Genomic DNA, 22,520 nt, shown 5'->3' with positions numbered 1-22,520 from the left:
TATATAAATTCCGAAAACCCGTTTCTACTTGAATTAAATTCAAAAGGAGATGCGAATATGTTTCTTAAGTTTTAACTTTAATTTGTTAAGCGTGTGCGTTTCAGGCGAGTGCGAAAAAAATTCGCCAGTTTACTTGCGTTGCGATAAATGTTTAAGCGAAAAATGAAAATAATGAACAGCGACAAATTATGAAAATAAATACATACTATAAAGATGTACATATGCAGATTGAACTTGCTCGTGTGTAACAATTGACTTGCCTTTGAACTCTGGGCAAATATTGTTTGTTTCATGAATGAAACGTAGATTCCAAGCTGAGATATCGGCTTGTGGTAACTGGTATTTTGCATTAGAAATAAACATACATACGTGTATTTATATGGAAACAAGCCCAGTTTTAACATTTAGCCGCATATAACAAATAAATCAAATTTTTGCGGGCTTCCAAAGATATGTTAACCGCCAGYGCATTGTGAATCCCAGTTGAATTTTGATATAAAATGAATTTCAGTAAAAGATATATACATAAATACATTTACTTAAAGAAGACTAACAATAAAACTCCCCATGTACCATATAATGTAGTGGTTTTCGTTACAAGATAGCAAGTGATCTCTGCTAATGTACCTATGACAGCTAAATGATATTCGGCGTAAAAAATCAGACAAAAACAGGAGAGAATTTTGCCTGTTATTTTGTTAAGAACTTACCTGTTATGGTCGAAAGTTTATAATATTTCATAAGAATTCAATACTCACTATTTGACGAAACCGCAAATGGATGGAAACGGGAAAGTGGGAAGTCTTTTTGGGGTAAATGGGGCTAGTGAGAATATTATTAGCAGATATATTTACCTCCCTGAGTTTCATTATGGGGCTACATGGGTTTCCTCGGGTAAAATACAGTCAAATTTCAATATTTTTTTTCTCATATAAAACATTAAGTATTTTATTTCCATTTTTTATTGCTAGAAACATACACTATTAACAAAGAATTTCTGAAAAAATATTTAAACCCCTCGAAAAAAAATGCGTCCGCATGGGAAGGATAACTCCTCACAGGATCATCTGAAGTGACAAAATACGTGTTTTGGTTCAGATCTCAACTTAGAACTTGAACGAAGAAAGAAAACTGAGAATTGTATTTTTGGCAGACATTTTTRCAAAAATATGAAAATGTCAGTGAAAATTGTTCGACATTTCTTTTTTTCAAATATTTGTAATCGAAAAACAATCCTTCGTCCAAGTCCTTAAATATTGTATCTCAAAGATCTGTGTAAAATTTCATGAWGATCGATTGAGTAGTTCTTGAGAAATCTTGCCAACCGACTTCAAAAACAAAGTTTCTAGAGTAACGAGTTTTAAGACTGTGCACTAAGCCTAGCTAGCCTCGAGCGCATAAGGAACTTAGAAACAATATTCTAGAGGTGTAGTATAATGTAATACAATAATTYGATTTTTGGAAACCCGTAAGCCCATGAAACCCCTTCATATAACACAATTATGCACGTATACCATACATACTGTACTGTACTGTACTGTAAGTACTGACACGATTTTACCCACTTTTAACACAAGGGTACTTTATTGGGCGGAAATATCACTGAATTTTCTGTAAAACTTAAAAAAGGAAATATCTTGCCCTCGAATATAGTTAGAGCACTTTGTAAGCTTTATAGAATTACGRATGAAATTTCGACGGACATATGAGAAATATTTCTTACTTAATAAAACCGTACTGATAYCTTCAAATTTATTACTTTCAGATACATATCTGTTGCGATGACAATCTCACGCCTCCAACCCAGCCTACGCCAACAAATGGCGACGGCTCCACAAACAATGCTGGGTCAATGGATCCAGYAGGCTTAAATAAATTGCGTGAACAAAAATGTGGCAACGCGGGCGGTGAGCGGGTATCTCACGGCGAAGATGTCGATCTGTATGAATTCCCGTGGATGGCGCTTCTGATTTATGACTCCCCTCAGGACCCGTACAAATGTGGTGGATCATTAATAACAGATAACTTCGTTTTGACTGCTGCGCATTGCATGGTGGGCGTGCCAGGTAGAATGTAAGTTGAATACACCATCATTTTATGAATATATGTATATAATATATTGTCGTCTCTTCTCAGAATTGGTGTTCGTTTGGGAGAGCATGATTTATCAAAAGCTGAGGACTGCATTGTAGTGAAATCACGGCGACTTTGCGCGCCGCCAGTGGAAGATGTCGGTGTTGAAAGGACAATTCCCCATCCGGAGTTCAACAATGCACGCAAAACCAATGATGTCGCTTTGGTCAAACTGAACCGTTCGGTGCAATTTCAAAGTAAGTTAATTACAAACATTATCTCTTGAGAACGTAAACACAATTKAAATATTTTCCATCTACAGGACACATCAAACCCATTTGCTTGCCCATMATWCCCGAAGCMGCGGAAATACCTTTGGATAAACGYTTTTTCATAGCGGGTTGGGGTGGCACAGAGAACASCAGGACGTCCAACATCATGCAAAAGGCTTTGGTGCCGTTTAGAACTCGCAGCGAATGCCARAACATCTTTCGACGAACGCCCATCAATGAAAATCATCTCTGCGCCGGTGGCGATGGACGCATCGACACTTGCAAAGGTGACTCTGGCGGGCCACTCTTTTATTTAGCGCCGTATAGCGGACCGCTGAAATCCCTACGCTATGTCCAATACGGCATTGTATCCTTCGGTGGCACGGAGTGTGGCGGCGACAGAAACTCCCCGGGTATTTATGCAAATGTGGCACACTTTTTGCCGTGGATAACCAGAAATATTGCTCAACATTAATATTAGTTGCGCATATGTTTAGACTTGTATTATCTTCAGAAAGCAATACTTTTTAGCCATATTTTTCATTCTAATTTATATAATACCTATTTATATATTATACTTTGTGTGAATATAAAAACTTAATGAGATTAGGTTACATAAAAATGAAGTGCCTTAAAATTAGCTCCACGTTGGAGCTACAAAAAAATAAACAAGACTTAGTTTTTCGATAAATTAAACAATACACTCGTTTTAATTTTTTAAAGCCACCTAAATATATTACACCATATGTGGAAAATATTGGGTAGTCGAAAACATCTTTTSGTATTTCGTTTTTGGAAGAATGCCAAGGACGCCACCAATGAAATTAATGGCGTTTATGGAGACGATGCTGTTTCAGTTCGTGTAGCAAACAATGGTTCGCTCGCTTCCATTCTGGAAATTTCAATGTGAAAGATGCACCTCGAAAAAGTCGATGAYATTATGGAARAGATTKRCTAGGACCGGCACAKAAGCAGCCATAACATCGTCATTAAACGGTTTCGAACCATTTAAAAAGGGCTGGCTACAAAACAAAGCTCAATGTTGGGTACCACATTAACTGTCTGTGAAACCGAACCATTTCTGAAGTGAATGGTAACAGGAGAAGAAATGTGGATCAAATACGACAATAATGTGCGAAAAGATCATCGTCCAAGCGTTATGAAGATCAACAAATGGTCGCAAAGGCAGTATTGACGCCTCGAAAGGTTATGCTGAGTGTTTGGTGCAATTAGAAAGGAATCATCCATTATGAGCTGCTCCCGCCTGATCAAACTATTAATTCCACATTTTACTGTCAACAACTGATGAGATGGAAGCAACCACTCGAAAAAAACGACCAGAACTGATCAACAGAAAGGGCTTCGTCTTCCATCCGAACAACGCTAGATCACACACATCTTTGATGACTTAGCAAAAACTGGGAGAGYTTGGCTGGRAAGTTTCGATGYATCCACCATATAGTYCTGACCTTGCACCATCGGATTACCATTTGTTTCWGTCAATGCAGAACTCCCTTAATGKAGTAAAGTCGACTTCAAGAGAAGCCTGTGAAAATAACATGTCGCAGTTTTTCGCCCAGAAACCAGAAAACTTTTACACTGAYGGAATAATGTMTCTTGCRGAAAAATGGTCGACTAAAATGATACATATTTGATTCATTAAAATTTACYATAAATATAAAACAATAACCTGAAGTTTGATTAGAAATACGAAAAGGCTTTGTCGACTAACAATACTTCCGATTTCGAATGTAATTACATATAAATCGACCGCAGCACCGAACACGTGATAAAACTTACGTCTTTTTTAGTTTTGCTCTAAASGACAATGAGAAAACAGCGCCCGAAAGCAATAAATAAATTAACAATTCACGCCGTTGGATTTTTTAAAACTTGAAAAGATAAAACATTCTGCTTCTTATTAAAACCAAAGGCAAYAAATTCTATACTTCACATTGCGAATCTCAAATTGTTACAACAGCAGTCGGGTCTACGTAATCGGCAGGGACTTTAGCGCCTACCAAATCTGGTATTCTTTTCTTACGTATTCAAATTTGGTARCCTTGTTGTTGTATCGATTTCGATTTGTCATTTATTGGTCTGTATTTTCTCATCTCTCCTCTGAACTTAAATGCTTTTTTAACTTTCTGACCACGATTAAATATGTATACTAGCCTAATTGTGGTAGTATTTTTCTAATTGTAATATCCTTGATTGGTTTCGGGGAATATTCTAAAGCCACTGGAACACAAACACATTTTCGACCTAAAAAGTCGCTTTTAACACACAACAATAACATAAAGTGCGTCCATAAATCAGTTCACTCCTGGATCGTTATCAAACACTTTCAATCATAACCGAACAAAAGATGACGAACAAACAAAAGGATATGAAAACAAAGCCTTTTATATGAATGAAATACTAAATGATGACATATTTGTCAATTTACGGTTACACATACTATATATATATATATATATATATATGGAAATATATATTCATAAAAGCAGCACGAAATGTTTTAGGCATATTTGAATTGTGTCATACACACGGAGCCCTACTGGCAGTTACTACAATGGATAATGGCGACTTCGCTGCGTTTAATTCTAAAATTGTGTGTAAAATTATGAAAAATATTTATCATAATAATAATAAAAAGGCATATAATATGATTTAATTTTAATTCCGCAGTTCATTTCTACTGCTGTCTTCTTACTACACCCTGCCGTTTCTGGTGAAACTCTGCGTGGGCCTTCTTAATAATTTTTTCGCCTCATCGGTATCCTTCAATATGGATACACTTTTGTAAGTATACATTTATATTGTATCAATTTTTATGAACACACACACACACACACTACTTTTCAAAGCATCAACTGGAACACCTCCTTTCCGGCCATAACCGTTTGTGAGATCTACAATGGCGAGAAAATTTGGGACAKGAGCGAGCAATATTTCGGCACGAATCACGATCTGCAATTGGACGATTTAGTCGGTGAAGTGGTCTTTTTCCGTGGCACCTGCACCATATGCGATAGATGTGATCATTTGAACTGCCCACAGAATATCACCGAGCTCTTGACACGGGTGCGTATGAGTAACAATTTACTTCGCATAAATATTAACCTGACTTGACTTTTRCTGTAGTTTCGCGGTAAATGCGCACAGTTGTTGCTCAATTGTAAATACATAAACAAACCCTTCAATTGTTGCGACGAATTTCTGCCAATTCACACCGAATATGGCATTTGCTTTGCGTTTAACTCGAATCAGGCACGGTAAGTGAACATTATATCGTACATATGTATGTACATATAAGCGTTGTTCGATTCCCCAGGTGTTGAAGAGCAGCGAATCACATAAGCAACCGTATAACTTATACACTGCGACAATGTGAATAAATGGATAATTTTGTAGTTGCTTTCATCTTTAATATTTTCGTTGCGAAATTAGACGTTGGCTAGAACGAATGTCAAGCTGTGAGTGCTGAGCTCACTTATGTACATATGTATGTGATGAATAACATTTGGTTGAATGATCGCTGCTTATATATTATATTATAATAAGTATGTTATTTGCAATGACTAATATTTGATTGAATGATCGCTACTTATTTATATTGTTTACTTATGAAATTTCGGTTAGCAAATTTAAAGCACTAAGTTTTCGCATACATTTTACATTACGAGTTCTTCATATTATATATGTGCATATGTACATACACACATATGTATGTATGTATGTATATTTTTTCATTTTTTTCCATTGCAGTAAGAGCGCACAGATGCATTTCGCCAGTAGTCGTGAAACCGGTCCTGGCATATTGAAGTTTGACGCCTCTGCGGACATTCAGCTCCATATACATCCGCCCATCGACATTCCACTTCCCTACTTTGAGAGTACGATTCGTGAAACTGTGTTGCTTGGCAGCACCAAAGAGATCGTCATCAATGTCATGGAGGTGTATAACCATCCCAGCGTGTATCAACTCACCCTGGATCAGCGTCGATGCCGCTTCAGCAACGAACCTACAGATTGGGGTCTTGAAGTGGGTCTCTATGAGTTCTATAGCCATTCCACTTGTATTGTAGARTGCGGTCTGAAAGCGCAGCTGGATCATTGCAATTGCASCAGCCATTTTTTAGCACCCGCAATSAAAGGTAAGCCAAATATCAGGCTTAATGAATATTCTATGTGCTTACCACTCATATTACAGCGCAARGTGGATCTGTGCCCATGTGCGATTATCGCGGCTTGAGTTGTCTCACAAAGTATTACGAAGACATACAACTGGAGCGTAAATCGTGTGATTGTATGAGTTCATGCGAAGAACCTGAATACACTATCGTTTACAGTTCTCCGGATGTGTGAGTATCACACTTACATAAATATGAATACAACAACAACTTAATAGCGAAGTAATTCAATATATGTTTCTTTAAGTGAAAGTAGCGACAGTGAAAGTAGCATGGAGGTGACACAGGTGCATATCGCACTTATTGATCTACCAACACAGCGTTATATTCGACGGGTCACCAAGACACCACTGGACTTGTTAAGTGAGTACATAAAAAAAGTATATCGTATACAGGAATTTATAAAATATGCAGAAATATTTGTATATTAAATTTATGTTTTATTTCCTAGTTTTAATTGGTGGCATTGCTGGGCTTTTCTTTAACGCCTCAATTGTGCGACTCATTGAAGTAATATTCTTAATCAAAGAGTACAACTGGAATAGTTTATGGGGCAGGAAAAAATAGGAGTGCATTTATGCATAAAAAAATTTTACAGCAATATTCTAATTAAATGTTTTTTCTTTAAGTAATGGCTTATTTAACAACAATATTTATTTTAGAAGTTTTAAGAAAATGCAAATTAATTTTCTTTCACAAACAAGTAGGTGCATAAAAAGGTATACACAAAACTACCATAATTCTATGTGTACGGATTAATATCCTCAAGGGGCACACCTTGTGAGAMRTGCTACAAAAATTTWAAAATTTCTTCTGGCTAATMGCTGCAGCAAATTTGTGCTGTTWYGAGACAAACGCGTTCAAAAATAAGCTGATGGAGCTGTTGAACTGAGCGTTTRTATTTTCGAAGATTGAAACACTATTTGAGTTATAGATTTGCGTCAGCATGTTATTTATAAAAGTGTAAGTCATGTAATATATAAAATTGATTTTTTAATTTCACACAAAGTGTGCCTCGTAACGTAAGAAAATTAAATTGTTATAAATTCACCACATAATACATCTTAAGTATATTTATTTTATTGAGCTTTAATTTATGGCTTCTATATAATTGATTGATTACAACCTTTCTGAGATTGGTTTCACACACAATCCTGTTCGAATATTTTTGAATGCATATGTATATAGTCTTTAAACATTTTATTACAAGGATGAATAATTAAAACTGTGTGTATACGAATTAAATTTTCGGAAATCATTTTAACACTAAATGCGCATTTATTACAAATATTTCATCTAAAACACCACATTATTAAGTATCACTTTACACACGTTAACATTTTTGAAATTCATTGAGTTCCACATAGTCTGTCGATTTTCACCTTAATGTTATGTCTACTATAAGTATCAAACTAAACAGCATAGTTCATCGAATTAAAATGTAAATTGTAAATTATCAATGCTGTTAATAACATTTTGGCCTAATTAGCGAATTTACACTTAACAAATACAYATTGTGCGTTTTTATTTCGGTCATGTCCCATTCTCTCCTAACTCATACTCATTTTTTGTGTTTGCAATATGGGTGTATACGATGCTGAGCCTTCTTTTTGTGGTAACGGAGACACAAATTGTAGGAATGTTTCAAAATATGATGGCAAATACACGAAGCTGGAGAAAATCACTAAACCAAGCGTGAGTATTACAAAACTGTCTGAAATGAGAAGAAAGAAAATTGATTTTATGAGTGGTTGAAGTCTTTGTAGGTATATTTTTGAATGTTGCTATATAAATAATTGTAGAGATTTGCTCAGTGACCTTTGGGCTGGTGGACCCTCACATACTTAACCGACGTGGCTTACATTACTTCGACCTYTTTTCTCTCCAGTGTTAGAAACCAAATTCCGCAAACAATCACCTTTCTGCTGACTAAATCCCACAACTTTCTTTAATTATGTCGATCACCTTGGCTAATGTAATGTTTAAACTTGGAGCAGTACAAAAAATCTACACTCTCACTACACTTCAGATATATGATTCATCAAATATTTCATTACTAATCTGTTTCTTTTCATTCACAAATGCTGTAGGTACTCGTTTTACCTACATTTTTTTTTATCAGAAATCTGTCTTTCTTTTCTAAACAAAGCACTTTAAGAATGATTTAAGTAGGGGGAACCATTTAGATAACTCTTATTATGTCTTGTATTTGATTCCGCTTAGTATTTTTGTTCCTTCCTTTTGTAATACTATTTTATTTGTAATTTATAACTAATAATCACCAAAACTACTTACTTATTAGCTTCTTTTCCCATGGTTCAAACATATAAATGCAAGTAACCAATTCGTATTGTATATAAAGACTCAATAATATGTTTTTGAAGAACTTCAGCATTTCTACAACTTTGCTCAATATTTGTTCCAACATTCAAGTTGACTAAATGGGTTGATTCCTGCGGTGGTCACCTTCTCTTTTTAATTTGTATAAAAACGATATATTTTCCAGCAATCTTTGGTGTAGTTGATACTTTATTATTTACTTTTTTTCGGCTCAAAGATTTATCAAGCAAATTTGCTTTAACATTCAGCTGACGTAAAATGTTGTTATCAGCTGTGGAGTTGCCACATAACCCAATGATTTTTAATGCATCTTAAGTTGAGAAATTACAGAGAAATAGCAGGGACAAGGAGTATATTGAAGTTATTAAGGTAAATAATTTATTTTTTGTTTTGAGGAAATTTTTGGAATATTTGAATATCTTTTTAGGTGTTAGAATAATTATTGCTTGAAATAAAAACTGCTTTATAAATTATTGAATTATCATATAAATTATTTTTGTTTTTATTATTCCGAATTATTAATTAAACCTTTTGTTCATACATGAAAATGTTTGAGGTTTTATTGTTATGCCGCTACAAAATCGTCCATCATAAAATAATTAACCCTGGTTCGTCATCCACCGTGAGAACGGCGATGCGCCATTTGAAATTCGTTTTTTCATGTTTTTCCTATTTGTTTTGTTCTGATTTTTCGTAATAAGAGTGACGTTCCAGGMTTAATGAAATACAGAATATTTTTATTTTACTTTATTCATTGCTTTTTACAAATTTATTTATAAAAGTAATAAAAGTTCTACAGTACAAAATGGAAGAAATTATTCAAAAATAATTACTTATGCCAAAAACATCATTTACAAAAACGAATGTATAATCAATATAAATAATGGCTAACTAAAACTTATAACTACTAATTAAATATTTTATTGCAGCCTAGTTGAGAAACAATATATAACTAACAAACCTAACTAAATATGGAAGCATGAAAAAACTTAAACAAAATCAAATGAAAATATTTTTAAATGTTAGAAATTATTAAAATGTATGTGGKAATTTTTAAGTTCGTGCTAAATATTTTAGTCCTGATTTAACTATATTTTTTATAAGCACTAATATTTACACATTGTTATTTCAGTAAGTTTAATTATATTTACAACCAACTTAACATAAATAGTTTTTTCTGTTAAAAATCTTTATATTTCCTAAATTATAGCTTAATGCAAACGTCATTTATAGGTTAGAATTACAGAATTATCTATTCATTTGTTATTTGTAATTATATTATTCTTAATATCACACACTGTAGGATTTTCAAACTCAACATTATATGCACTAAACTAACGGCTTATTATAAATATTGATCTTTTTCCAATAACACTACACTTTTGTTTACTTCTAAGCTTAAGTTGTGATTTAATTTAATTATACTACTTATAACTTCAACTATTGCATATTGCTASTTTCGAGTCAAATATTCATTTGCATAAAAATGTTTCAAAACAGTCGTAGTTCGTAAACAATTTATTAAGTAATCTTTCGGTCGCATGTTGACGATTTTACTGTTACTACCAGCAGAGCTTAGCCAGCTTAAGGACATCCTCTCTAACTGCCTTTGTTGACGTTGCCCCTATCGCCTGACACCTGACGGCTGACGCATAACCATTTCCATGGTTGTCATATTTCGTTGGGCTCCAGAAGTTGGTATATATTTATTTAAACCTACAGTTTGCWAGTTAATTCGGTAGATATTCTGAGATCATTGGCTCATATGCACGATGGCGCCTCTACGGCCACTTCKATCATGTACTACACCACCACGGTGAGCACGTCCGATTCTTCGTTGGCGGGCGGTGGCATTGATTTACAATTGATTGATCTCTTGCCGAAATCTTTTCGCGGACTGTCTAGCGAACCGACGGTGTTCTTCTTCATATCCGAATTGGGTGTTTTATGCAGCAAGATTTGCGAATTGCGCTTTTGAACGTGTGCGTGGTGAAGTTCAGTCTTGCTTGTCRCGTTGGTTCTGCTGCCGGTCGCACTCACTTCGAGCTCGCAGTCGAAATTTGATTCYCCACAATTGGCCGGATAAAGTGGCTGTGAGCGATGCAGCGCTGAGGTGGAAGCRGCTACGAGCGATGATACTGTCGCTAGTTCTGGTGATGGGTTGAGGCTAAGTTCCATGCCATTGGTGCGCCCTAGAGAACTGGTCGAACCTTTGAGCGGATTTGTGTAGCGACGCAGATTTTCTTCATTTTGTAGATTGTTCGATTTCTCCTCTTCGTGACGCGAGACATCCATTGAAGGTGTAAGATTTATGCCCGAAGTGGAGCGCGGATGTAACCGTTGACGCCACATGAGTGTTATAAATACGGCACAACCTATTAGCACGATGAARATACCGCAAAGAATGCCAATTAGCAGGCTGCTGTGATTACCTTCCGCCACGAGTGCGGTTTCTACTTTGACCTCTAGTATGGAGACCAAAGGCGCGAATTTAGCATTCCGCAACTCTTTGCGGCGTTGCAAACTGTTAATCTGACGGGAGGAGAGCAGTTCGCCGAGTAGGCCGACTGTTATAGGCAATTGCGGATCTGCTAACATGGTTGATGACTAAAGAGTAAAAATAATTATGAAGTTAGATTGCTGAAGTATTGCCATAACATCACTTAAGCCTGGTACTTACCACAGTCATTTCGATGGTGTCATTTGTGCCCATTTTCAGATCGCAAATTATAATTAGCATGGCGTCATTGTTGTCGAGTGGCGATTTCACCAGTTTTGAAGCCAGTAGAAAGCGTATCACGGAACAAAGTCCCTCAACGGAAGACCCCTCGCCAACTTGTTGCAAATCCAGCAGTATAGTAAGGCGTGCGCAGTTCTCATTCAATACCGCTTGGTTTGGCCAGCACTCCGGCTTGGCGGGCAGGCGAGGCGGAGCTACACGACGCGATGGCTCTAACGCCCGACAGTCACCACGAACAGCACAGGGCGGCGATAGGCACGCCTCGTTTACTGTTGGTACACACACTTCGTGCTGTTTGCATACGCCGGACAAATTTGAAGATTTCGTAGCAGCATCCACTTTGAAGCAATTCGGTAAGCCGCACCAGAGATTCGTGCAACGCGATGTGCCATTCTCGCAGATACAGGCATTGCAGTACTCGTCGGTACTGCCAGAGAGCGCAAGTTCCAGCCAGTCGCCTTGGCTCTGATTCAAAGCATGATAGGGTGAGAGCGTATTKGTAGAGTTTACGCAAGCGGACTTAGGATCAGAAAGCACTGGAATGAAAAAACAAATGTTTTTGATACTCTCCGTTTCCATTTACAACAGCTTTTCACCTACATATCTCACAACGCAATCCATGTCGACCCGGTGGGCAAATACAAGTAAAGCCACCAATACCTGTCTCTTATACACATCTAGATGTGTATAAGAGACATCACCTACATATCTCACAACGCAATCCATGTCGACCCGGTGGGCAAATACAAGTAAAGCCACCAATACCGTCAATACAAGTSGCGCCGCCCAAACAAGGCTGTGGCGAACACTCATTCACATTAATRCGACAATCCGGTCCGGAAAAGCCCTGYGCACACAAACAGCGGAACCAACCGGTGCCCGACTCGCAAGTACCGCCATTGTGACACGGTTGACCGCTACATTGGTCGATGGGCTCATCGCAGAAAACGCCATGCCAGCCAGGCGTACAACGGCAGTGTGACTGCGGGCCCTTCTCGGTGGAACTAGGTAGACAAGTCCCACCATTTTGACACTGACCGCCATAGCACTCATTGGCACGTTCCGAGCAACGTTTTCCTGTAATGAAGAAGTAAAATAAATGAGATCAGTTGACGATAAACAACTGTAATTTTGGAGTATTCAGTTCGGCTGGCCCAAACTATGTTAAGTTATAGTTTCTATTCTGAACCTTAAAACCTGTTAACGYGGTAATAATCGAATTTGCGGTGGGAAATACCGAATTTGATCAGCTTATTGGTCATAAGTTAGCAAGTTAGCTCGTTAAAATTGTTGCCACTCGAAACATGATCCGTTGTGAGGCCAAATTATTTCAAATATATTTRCATGCTTAAGTATTGACAGTTAATTGCCGTCTGCAAATAGTCCGACTTAAATGCACGACATCTAGTAGCCATTTATAGTGGCGAGTCCTTGCTCTYCGCCTCCTTGATCAATATATAATGCATAAATTATTTTGCAGCCAGTGTAAATTTACCTTGTTCGCAGGCAATGGAACAAATTCTTTAAATTATTTCTCAGGGCTATAGCCTAACTAACTTTTCGACACCATCGCACTTTGTATGCACGTAAGTTGACCAGTGGCCAGCTCATTTGGTGCCATCTCAATTGGCATACACTTGTAGGTACAGAACATTTGCAAACACCGCATCGAMCGAATGTACGAACATGCACGCATGCGCCGTAGTCCGTCGCGATATGCATGTGTATCAGCGCTACAAATCGGCGTACAAGAAACGAAATGCAATTTATTACTTCACTGTCACATCCTGCCACCGCCGCTACTGCTTGCTGCCGCTTGCGCTTGCTGCAACTAAGGATGCGCTTTTGTTGGCTGTAAACTGTCGAGAGTTGGAGGTAAGCGGCCGCCAATGCCGCCAATGCCGCCAACACCAAACAGCAGCAGCAGGCAATGCGGCGCATCGAACACGAAACGGCAATTGGAAACGCGATCTTTGCGTTTCGTATTAATTCGCTTTCAAGTTTAACACAGCCAAACAAGACAACGGATTTGTAAGTGAGCGCATGCGCTCCCAAGCCGCTGAGATGCGGAGCAGGCGAGTGGAGTTAGTGCGGGCGAAGCAGCAGCAAGCGAACGCGCATTGCTCTAAGGACGGACAGTTGCCATCGTGCACACGCACACACACATGCACTGACTGAGAGACAAAACGATATGAGGTTAAATGAATCCGGCGGCGAATGATCCCACCATCAGATAAAAACACTTCACACACGATTAGGAAATTTTAATTAAAATATTTTGTATTTCTGTATTTCTTCGGATTTTTTTTGTTTTGTTTTTATTCGCTTGGCTGGATTTGTGCATGGTGAGGACTTTAGTCGAAAATCGTATACCGATCGGCGCAATCTTAAGCATATGTGCATGTGTCGTAGTGTGTGTATCGACAACAGCGTCTGCTGAAGGTGCAAATGCAAGTGGCTGGCATGGAAAGGGTCTCTAGGAAATTAGGTTGGAGTTTGGCGCACGCAACATTGTTTGCTGTATGAATTTAAMTTCTCGTTTTGATTTTTTTTTAAACTCGATTGGTATTAACAAGTAACTGACTTTTCAGTATAACGGAACTGTAACACTCAAAAAGTGTAAAAGCCAAAAAAAGTGCGAATTGTGAATGGCTCCTAATGATAAAATCCCTAAATGGAATATTAGCCACGTGTGGGTTTTACAAATTGATTATATAAAAGTTCATACTAGCTAGGTAGGGTCTTTCATGCAAAAAAAAAAAAAAAAAAACAACTCCAAAGATGGAAGTCAAGCCGATTTATTCAGATACATCAAAGCCATATCCTTAATGGCTAACCGTATTTTTTTTTTTTCGTTTTTACAACAGTGCAATTTTTCTAGAATTTGAATAAATTGAAATCTCTTCCCTTTGGCTGAGTATTCTGTTATATCAAGATAAGGCGAGTCGTCCATCCATCTCATTTAACAATGCTAACTTCGCAAAAGTTGTTGAAATAATGCTTGAACATCATAGTGTTGACATCAAAGAGAGAAATGAGTTTGTTAACGTCTCTTATGGCTAAGTCAACTCATTTAAGTTAATGTTTTCGGTAGAAATCATGTTATCCGTAGACTTGTACCCAATAGTCCAGTCATTTAAGCTTAAATTAGGTAAGAATACTTACAGACTTACWGCTGGATATCTCGAAYTCYGAGGTGAACTTACTATAATGACTGGACTACAAAGACGTAAATCTTTGCCAAAACCGACGACGAATAGAGGCGCAAAAGAGACACATCATTACTTGACGCGTCTTTGGCTTATAAATATGACGTCGTAATTGTCAAACCATCTGACGAATGGGGTGAAATGGGCCAAACTGAAAAAATCAAAGTTCGCTGAGGACACCGAAGGCAATCCCAGCGAAAGCTTATAAGAGTGTGTGGGAAATTGGGGCACGATAGTCCATAAAATCCGTAGGAAAGCAGAACTCCAATGTTCGAACTTACAAATTAGCAAAATGCATAGGAGCCAATAMAAATTTGCCCAGGCGTTTAGTTTCCACTTCCAAGAGTTCGGTGGGATGTCTGAAGGTATGCGCTCCCAAGTGTTTGAACCTTGACCTACCAACAGCCGACAACCGACAGCCAAGAAGGAAGTTTTCAGTTGCTTCTACYTGATCTTCTTCCATACAACTTCTGCAGATGGTGTTAGGTAAGATTCCCAGCCTTACTGTATRAACGCCAATAAAACAATTTGCCAAGCTTCTGCGAAGCCCAGCTATCAAGTAGTAAAACACAAGAGAGCACAGACACGGTCCCATTCTACCGACAGCCGTTCTAGGATATTTTCCTTGCTAGCTCATCAGCTTTCCAATTAACTGCGGTTTTGTCTTATCCCAAAGTAAACCCATCCGTAAAGAAACTCACTGTCCCTCTCTCTAACGGCTTCTTCCCACCCACATCCATAACACTTTCATCCGTTTATGGGCAGAGAACGAACCGCCAGAGTGCGGTTTGGCAATTCCATGATCCAGTGATCTGGCATGMAGTTAAAGTGTGYGAGAATATCCGAGTATTCAGATACGTGTTCTTTTAAGAAGCAAAATTCTTTGAGTCTGACATCAACTTTTGCAGCCATACACCTTCCGGCGAWGTCTACGGGCACTATGTGCAAAATGGCCTTGGTTGCAATAGATATCCAGTAGTCCACCACACATGAGTGATGAGTGCCGCCCGTTGAAGGCTAGTTGTTACAGCGAGTCAATCTTTTCAAAGGAAAGGGATAACAGAGTCATCATAATCCTCTACTAAACTAACTATTTTTAAAATCTTTGCTCACATCAGCACTTAGTGTCAATAATGTTTTAAAAAATATCAACTTTTATTCAATGTCATTAATAAAAAGTTTTGCACTCATACTTGGAACTGAAATGTATAACCTTTAGCCGCTCATGGCTTCAATATAMATTAGCAAACATATTAATTCAAATTATTTCCCACAACTGTTRCTAATTAATTAAGCGTGAACGCGTTGATCACTGCGCATAATCTGGATCATTTGCATAATCGATTTTAGAGCGTTCTCTGGCAAAGCTCAGTTAAAATACAGTTATTTCAAACATTCATTTATCATACTTATAGCAAAATGGCAAATTCGCTAGAGCATAACCGTCGCCTAATTATGCAAGCAATCGCGTGTGACACAAATATATTATATTATAAAGGGGACCTTTCACTTTCAATTAATCAAACCTTCGATATGCTCCAGCCAATGTTGTCGCCTAACTCTTCAAGCGCAAGTGCCGACACCCACACGAAGCGAGCGAATATGAGAAATTAATAGGTTTTTACTTCGATCGAACTGAGAGTTTAGGCGATAATTAAAAGTGAGGCATTCCTCTTACTGCGTTGGAACTCCAATGCTTTTCCATTGACTTACACTTGCCACAGACACGCCAGCGACACTTATACACAACAAACTTATACACATCTAGATGTGTATAAGAGACAGCTCCAATGCTTTTCCATTGACTTACACTTGCCACAGACACGCCAGCGACACGTATACACAACAAAACTAAAAAGTGCATTTCTCGCGAATGCCAGCTCATTAATGCCACCACTTCGAAGTAAAGTTTCAACTCTCCCTCATCTCCCCTCCMACACCGCCTACTCAACGCTGGCTTGTTTATTTGCTTACCTGTCCAACCAGAAATGCATTCACATGTGAAGTCACCGTCGCCGTCCAGGCAAATTCCACCGTTTCGACAAGGATTTGGCGAGCACTCATTTAGATCTGCAAGCAGAAAGAAGAGCAGACAAAACAAGAACATCAGTTGTRCAGCAAAAACACCTAAAAAAAGACAATAAGACACGTATGTAAACAACGAGACAAGCAAGGACACCAGACGGCACCACGTTCGTTCGAAATTAAGCGATGGAAATTGCGAAATGTAGCAAAAGAGTAAAAGCTGCGGTGYTGTTGCAAAGTATTCACGCTGGTGAGTTAATTGGGTTTGTGGCAGCAATACAGCGCTGGTGGTGGTGGCATAGCAGCGGCATTTAGTCAACATGCAACATCTTCTTCGGCGTTCGGCATTCGGCTCTCGGCAGTGACATTGCCCGTTGTTGTGCGTTGTTATCCTGTGCCACGTCAGTCGCGCCGTCGACTTTGTCAGATAGCTTGCCCCACACCAACGCCGCCTACTTTTTRCCTTCATCAGCGCTCTGCTGACTCATTTAGTGGCTTGCGTTGAGCTGGCGAAATGAATCTTGGAAATTTTAATTAACATTTTTGTGCCCCAAATACACACACAAGCATATTTGCATTTGCCTTCGCTTGCGTTTCGCGTGTTAAAAGCGCTCATTTCGGCTAAATCGCAGCACTGCCTAAAACGAAATCGCAGCATCGTGGTATTGCACATGCGTTCGCACATATGTACACATCGCTCCTCCATTTGAAAKTCTGTATCGATTTCTATAGCATATTTGCTACTCTTCTATTCATCAGTCCCTCAATGAGCCGCTGAAAATGTGTGCTGCTGCAAAGTGTTGCATCTTTYGCATGCACTGTGCTATTGCAGTCTACTGCAGTCAGCAACTCTGTTGATTTATTAACTCACGAAGGTGCAGATGCTTTCCAGCGAAGTGCTGCATTCAAATAAAGCGCTTCTCATTGTTCTAGGCCGGGCTTCCGCGCCGTCTACCGTGTTTGATTACACCTCAGCTGTCTTCGGTTTATATCCAGTTTTATTGCTTCACTAAAGTTCTGAACACATCCAGCYTTTCGTCGAATTCATTCTTCAATCAGCCAGCCAGTTAGCTCAGCGCGCGATCGCTTACATTCACAGCACACAAGCGCTTAAATGGTGGGAAAGTATTTTGTTAATGTCTCTGTTGCCGTTTTTTCTCGGACGTGCTTTTATTATGATTCAATAATGATTAATTTTATATCTGTTTGAGTTCAGCAAACTATTAGCTGTGCAGCTAATTATGGATTTACGATTTTGCGTGTAAAAATAGCAATGGCGCAAACTRCTCATAAAGWTCGCTGCTTGAGTCTTTCATTTATGCAAAASTTCTGTACAAATGTTGCCGTTTACTTTGTGCTTGTTYTTGTTGCTGTAATTGAAATCKTTCTACTTACTGTGCTCACAGAAGGTGCCCGTATAGCCCACATGGCATTTGCAGAATGTGCCCACGTCGCCGATCTCGCAAGTGCCGTGTCCGCTGCACGGCAGCGCGTTCATTGTGGCGTTGGCGAAGCAGCCCTCTGCGGGCGAAATTACAAAATTGATTAATATCGATAATTGTTGTTAATAATTTTGTATGCAAATGTTCATTTTTTTTTGTGTTTTTTGTTTTTTTTTTTTGGTATTGGCATTTTTCTTACCGTTGCAGGGCGGTTGGGAGCAGAGTGGGCGTATTTGCTCGCAATGCTTTCCCGCGCGATCGGGCGGACAGTGGCAATAGTAGCTGCCGGGTGTGTTAAGGCAACGGCCTTGCAGGCATGGCGAGGGTGTGCAGTGATCTTTGGCCTCCTGTAAGTAAGGTTGGATAATTATTGCTTTARATGTTGTAAAATGCTTATTTTTAATATATTCATTGAATACTAATTTGGGACAATTATAAGCAATCAATGTATTTTTATTAACATGTAGTTTTCTTTCATTGTTGAAAACAAGCAGAAGAGCTAAGCTCTTTTTGTAAGAAAACTTGATCATGTCTATATGTATACCAGATTCCTAATTTCAGAATTTAATTTCGTGCATTAATGAGTAATGTTCAACCGAAGGTAAAATTAAAGAGAGATAATATACATTTTTTCTCCAAATACTCGGTGAATGAAAATGAAATGCCAAATAAAGGGGTTTTCTATAGGAACTCTACAATAGTAGAGTGCAGCAAAGCTTCACCATATTTTTTCCTGCTCTTTTGACATTTCCCTTCAGTACAATTTGCTATTTCATCATGGAAAGATATACTAATCAATGACAGTTCGAAATTATTAAAATTTACTACTGAAATTCGAAATCAGTCGCTTCAACTTTAAGAGCGCTACATCCAATGTATGGTCGCCATAATCGTCCTGTCACATCAACAAAAAAACGTGTAGTGGAAAAACTTGAGTTCGAAGGCACGGTACAAAATATTYCCRTGSCAGTGASATAAAAAAGTGCCCGTGKTGTCGATAATATTGCTGCCGCTAACGCATCAATTGAGGAAGACCCAAATCAGTCGCTCATACGTCGTGCCCAAACGTTGGGAATCTCTGTCACGTTGTTGTGGAGAATTTTGCGAAAAGATCTTGCTCTACATCTTTACAAGATCCAATTTACGCAAGATATTAGTCACCACAGATCCCGAAAAAATTACGGTTTGGTGCGATTTATGGGCTGATGATMAAGACCGGCACGTTWCTGTTAATGGGAATCGCTACCGCTCAATGATAACCGAATTTCTGGCCCGTATAGCATGATATGGACTTTTACAATATGTGATTCTAACAGGACGGYGTCACAAGTYACACTGCGAATGTCACAATCGATTTATTGAAAACCCAGTTTTGTGAACGTGTTATCTCACGAAATGGCCGGCTCGGTCATGTGATTTGACGCCGTTAGGCTATTTCCTGTGAGGCAACGTCAAGTCTAGCGATGATTGATGGACTTCGTAAGACAACCGAAAGTGAAATTGCAGCGGTATCAGTCGATTTATGCTTGAAAAGCGTCGTAAATTAGGTTCAGTGTCTGGATTTCTGCAAGCGTGCCCGCGGTGGTCATGCAAAAGAAATCGAGTTCCATACATAAGGGTTTCGAATGCAGATGTATAGAAGTAAAGAATTTCATTGATATCCCAAACCCATTTTGTTTTATGATTTTTTTAGYCCTCTTATTGAAAAACCCAATTACAATATTATTTCTCATTTATGTATYTTTTGTCTTTGGTTATGCATTAAAAGTAAAGTTCTCAACAGCTTTTAAAAGGTTATATCCACTAGAAGGGTTTTTTGTTTTTACATGTAATCTCTAAAGAGGCTAAGAAAAAGGAAATTATTATCAAAAATCATGTTGCTTTGAAGTCGTATAGGCGTTTCGGAGAATTTTTTTCTACAATCTTTGGTAAAGTTTTGGCAGCCTATTACAAATAATTCCTACAAATATTCTCATATCTCCGAGACTATTTTTCGAACTAGCTTCAAATTTGGTATTCGAATATTTTAAAATATACATGAATATTAAACAAATTTTGAAATTCATAAGTGAAAATAACACACTCAGTTAAATACTTCTAAACAAGTCATGCTTTTAGATACTTTCAATTCGGCTTAAAGCAGCACCTATCTACAACTTGTGCAGTAAATATGTAAATAGTAGCTTAACTAACAAATGCTATCGATATGATGAGAAAAATCCACACAATCATCATAAAAATCAATTTATTACAAAATTTCTATAAATATTAAAGTCGAACTCGCAGTGAAATCACCTGACCTGCTATGACTAATAGCAGACCGACTCGCAAAATCGTGTTCATTCACTAATGCAACGCTCATTTAAATGCGAGAACGCCCCGCAGAAATCAGCAGCAAAACGCAAGCGCTGCGGTGCCTCATTCCTTAACTTCATTTAGGCCGCTTTAACTCAAGATCAATTTACATAAACACATGAAACACATGTATCGATGTGTATCCTTATGTATGCAGCTTAAACAAACCAATACCAAGCAACTGCATGCACGCACACACACACTTCGCTGGCTAATGAMGTATTTTTCATTAACTAAAAAATTTATACTCATTTCCTGCTGGAGCCACGACCGTTGCGGCGGCCATCCTAGCTGCCCAGCCAAGCCGCCATAATCCCGGACGACCCAGTTCATCAGACAAACATAAAACCGCTTTCAATGCGCATAAATCTCCACATTTCATTAACACCCCGAAAATGATGAGTTTTAGTTTAAAATTCGGTTAACAAACGAAACACAACAAAAACAAAATAAAGAAACCAGAAAATAATAATAAAAAAAGCAGAAAACAAATACCAAAAGCAGCACAAATTTATACCGTTTATACAATACAACAAATACGAGTGAGTTTAAACTTTTCTAGCAACAACACTAGCAACAATGCTAGCTGCCTGCGAGTAACGAACACGTGAGAAAATCCCAAAAAACTTGCCACAAATATTTCATGCCATCGTGTACTCTTGTTTTTGCTGCTACTTTGTTGTTGTTGTGTTTGTCGATTTTTTTCATTGGAGTTGATTATTTGGCTGGCTGATTCGCCATACTCAGGCCGAGTGTATTCGTTACTCGTTCATGTGTTTTATATATTTTTATATTCTCATCACAATTGATTGCTCGTAATGCGATTAGTGTTAAAAGGCATTAAAGCATCGAATTCATATGACAGACACACCACATACACATACACACACAGGCGCACAAGTATGAGGAGTTGAATGTGCGCCGACCCAGAGCGCGGCGAGGAGTCTGCGTCGTGTGGCAGTGTTGGGGCTGCCGCTGTTCCGCTTTCGGCGCTACCTGCGCCAATCGAAGACACAGCGGAGAAACCGTTGTTTGCCATTGATCCGCAACACCTAGTCGACCCAGTGCTGGGGAGCTCAAAACGTTGGCTTGAACCTTTTACAAATGTGTGTGTGTGTAAGTGTCTTTGATTAGAAAAAAACGAAAGCAAGGCAAAACGGAATACATAACTAGCCGAAATGCGAGGGAAATAAAAGATTTTCACTGTCATTCGATACTTTGATGCGGCAAGMAGCGTTYGATAATAGCTCAGAACACTCATGGTAGTTGTAAAAATGGTGTTGTGGCTTATGGAAAAGGAAAAGCATTCTGCCGCAATGTGCGCCGAATGTGCTTCTCTARACACGAAAACTKTAAATAACTTCACACAGCTATGAAAATGCATTGCTTTAAGGCTCTTCACAAATCTAGAATTTTCATACTTATTGAGAAACCAATAGATTTCGATATTCGAATTCCCGCGGACCTTAATCCGCCACAATTGTAGGCAACCAAGTGACTCATATATTGGACTCAAAACGCATTAATTTGCTTAAGTCCAGCCACACAATGGTGAGTTCAGAGGAGCTTGAAGACAAATCGCGCAACAAAGTATAGTCAAGCATTTGAAATATGCCTTTTTGCTGTGTTCAATGAATTATTAAAGATTACAGTAAAAAGAAAGAATGCCGTTGTGGATGTGCTTGGCGCCCCMTGCTGCGCTTTTGGCTCTTAGGAATGGCATTACTTCGATTTGAGTACTTCATTAGGGCTTTGTTTGTTTAAAGTGTTGATAGGTAAATTACTTACAAGCGAAAGGCAAGTAATTTGAAAAAAAAAGAATGTAAGATGATTATTATTATTATTAAGAAAAAAAAATATTTTGTAAG

At 38.3% G+C, this 22,520-nt stretch overlaps 4 protein-coding genes across 6 annotated transcripts in view; 2 read left to right on the top strand and 2 right to left on the bottom strand.

The window, feature by feature from the left end:
- LOC108969233 (serine protease easter-like) overlaps window positions 1-3,028 on the top strand; it is a 6,999-nt gene extending 3,971 nt beyond the window's left edge. Inside the window, exons 3-5 of the mRNA XM_018933825.1 lie at window positions 1,766-2,073; window positions 2,137-2,330; window positions 2,396-3,028. Of these exons, the coding sequence (XP_018789370.1) occupies window positions 1,766-2,073; window positions 2,137-2,330; window positions 2,396-2,820 (927 nt within the window). The 3' untranslated portion in view covers window positions 2,821-3,028. The remainder of the gene's footprint in view (window positions 1-1,765; window positions 2,074-2,136; window positions 2,331-2,395) is intronic.
- A 1,899-nt stretch (window positions 3,029-4,927) lies between these two features.
- On the top strand, window positions 4,928-7,553 carry LOC108969234 (pickpocket protein 11). The gene is made up of 8 exons (XM_018933827.1): window positions 4,928-4,959; window positions 5,037-5,150; window positions 5,216-5,432; window positions 5,493-5,623; window positions 6,117-6,505; window positions 6,562-6,712; window positions 6,798-6,904; window positions 6,993-7,553. The coding sequence occupies exons 1-8, from the start codon at window positions 4,928-4,930 to the stop codon at window positions 7,106-7,108; spliced, it is 1,257 nt and encodes a 418-aa protein (XP_018789372.1). The 3' UTR covers window positions 7,109-7,553.
- Window positions 7,554-7,781: 228 nt separating this feature from the next.
- On the bottom strand, window positions 7,782-9,134 carry LOC108969235 (serine palmitoyltransferase small subunit A). Its single transcript, XM_018933828.1, has 2 exons — window positions 8,837-9,134; window positions 7,782-8,255 (listed from the first exon to the last, which is right to left on the bottom strand). The coding sequence occupies exons 1-2, from the start codon at window positions 8,967-8,969 to the stop codon at window positions 8,092-8,094; spliced, it is 297 nt and encodes a 98-aa protein (XP_018789373.1). The 5' UTR covers window positions 8,970-9,134; the 3' UTR covers window positions 7,782-8,091.
- Window positions 9,135-9,876: 742 nt separating this feature from the next.
- LOC108969250 (protein serrate) overlaps window positions 9,877-22,520 on the bottom strand; it is an 88,047-nt gene continuing 75,403 nt past the window's right edge. For 2 of the 3 annotated variants that reach the window (XM_018933852.1, XM_018933850.1), the window contains 6 exons: window positions 18,497-18,644; window positions 18,251-18,376; window positions 16,805-16,900; window positions 12,327-12,698; window positions 11,562-12,157; window positions 10,685-11,488 (listed from right to left, as the gene is read on the bottom strand). In XM_018933852.1, coding sequence (XP_018789397.1) covers window positions 10,685-11,488; window positions 11,562-12,157; window positions 12,327-12,698; window positions 16,805-16,900; window positions 18,251-18,376; window positions 18,497-18,644 — 2,142 coding nt within the window. Of the gene's footprint in view, window positions 11,489-11,561; window positions 12,158-12,326; window positions 12,699-16,804; window positions 16,901-18,250; window positions 18,377-18,496; window positions 18,645-22,520 lie in introns of all 3 variants that reach the window. The other variant, XM_018933851.1, reaches the window with a different exon arrangement.

The sequence above is a fragment of the Bactrocera latifrons genome, unplaced genomic scaffold, assembly GCF_001853355.1.
Source record: "Bactrocera latifrons isolate USDA-ARS-PBARC rearing strain unplaced genomic scaffold, ASM185335v1 scaffold_245, whole genome shotgun sequence".
NCBI lineage: Eukaryota > Metazoa > Arthropoda > Insecta > Diptera > Tephritidae > Bactrocera > Bactrocera latifrons.
This window is presented reverse-complemented; position numbering and strand designations above follow the sequence as displayed.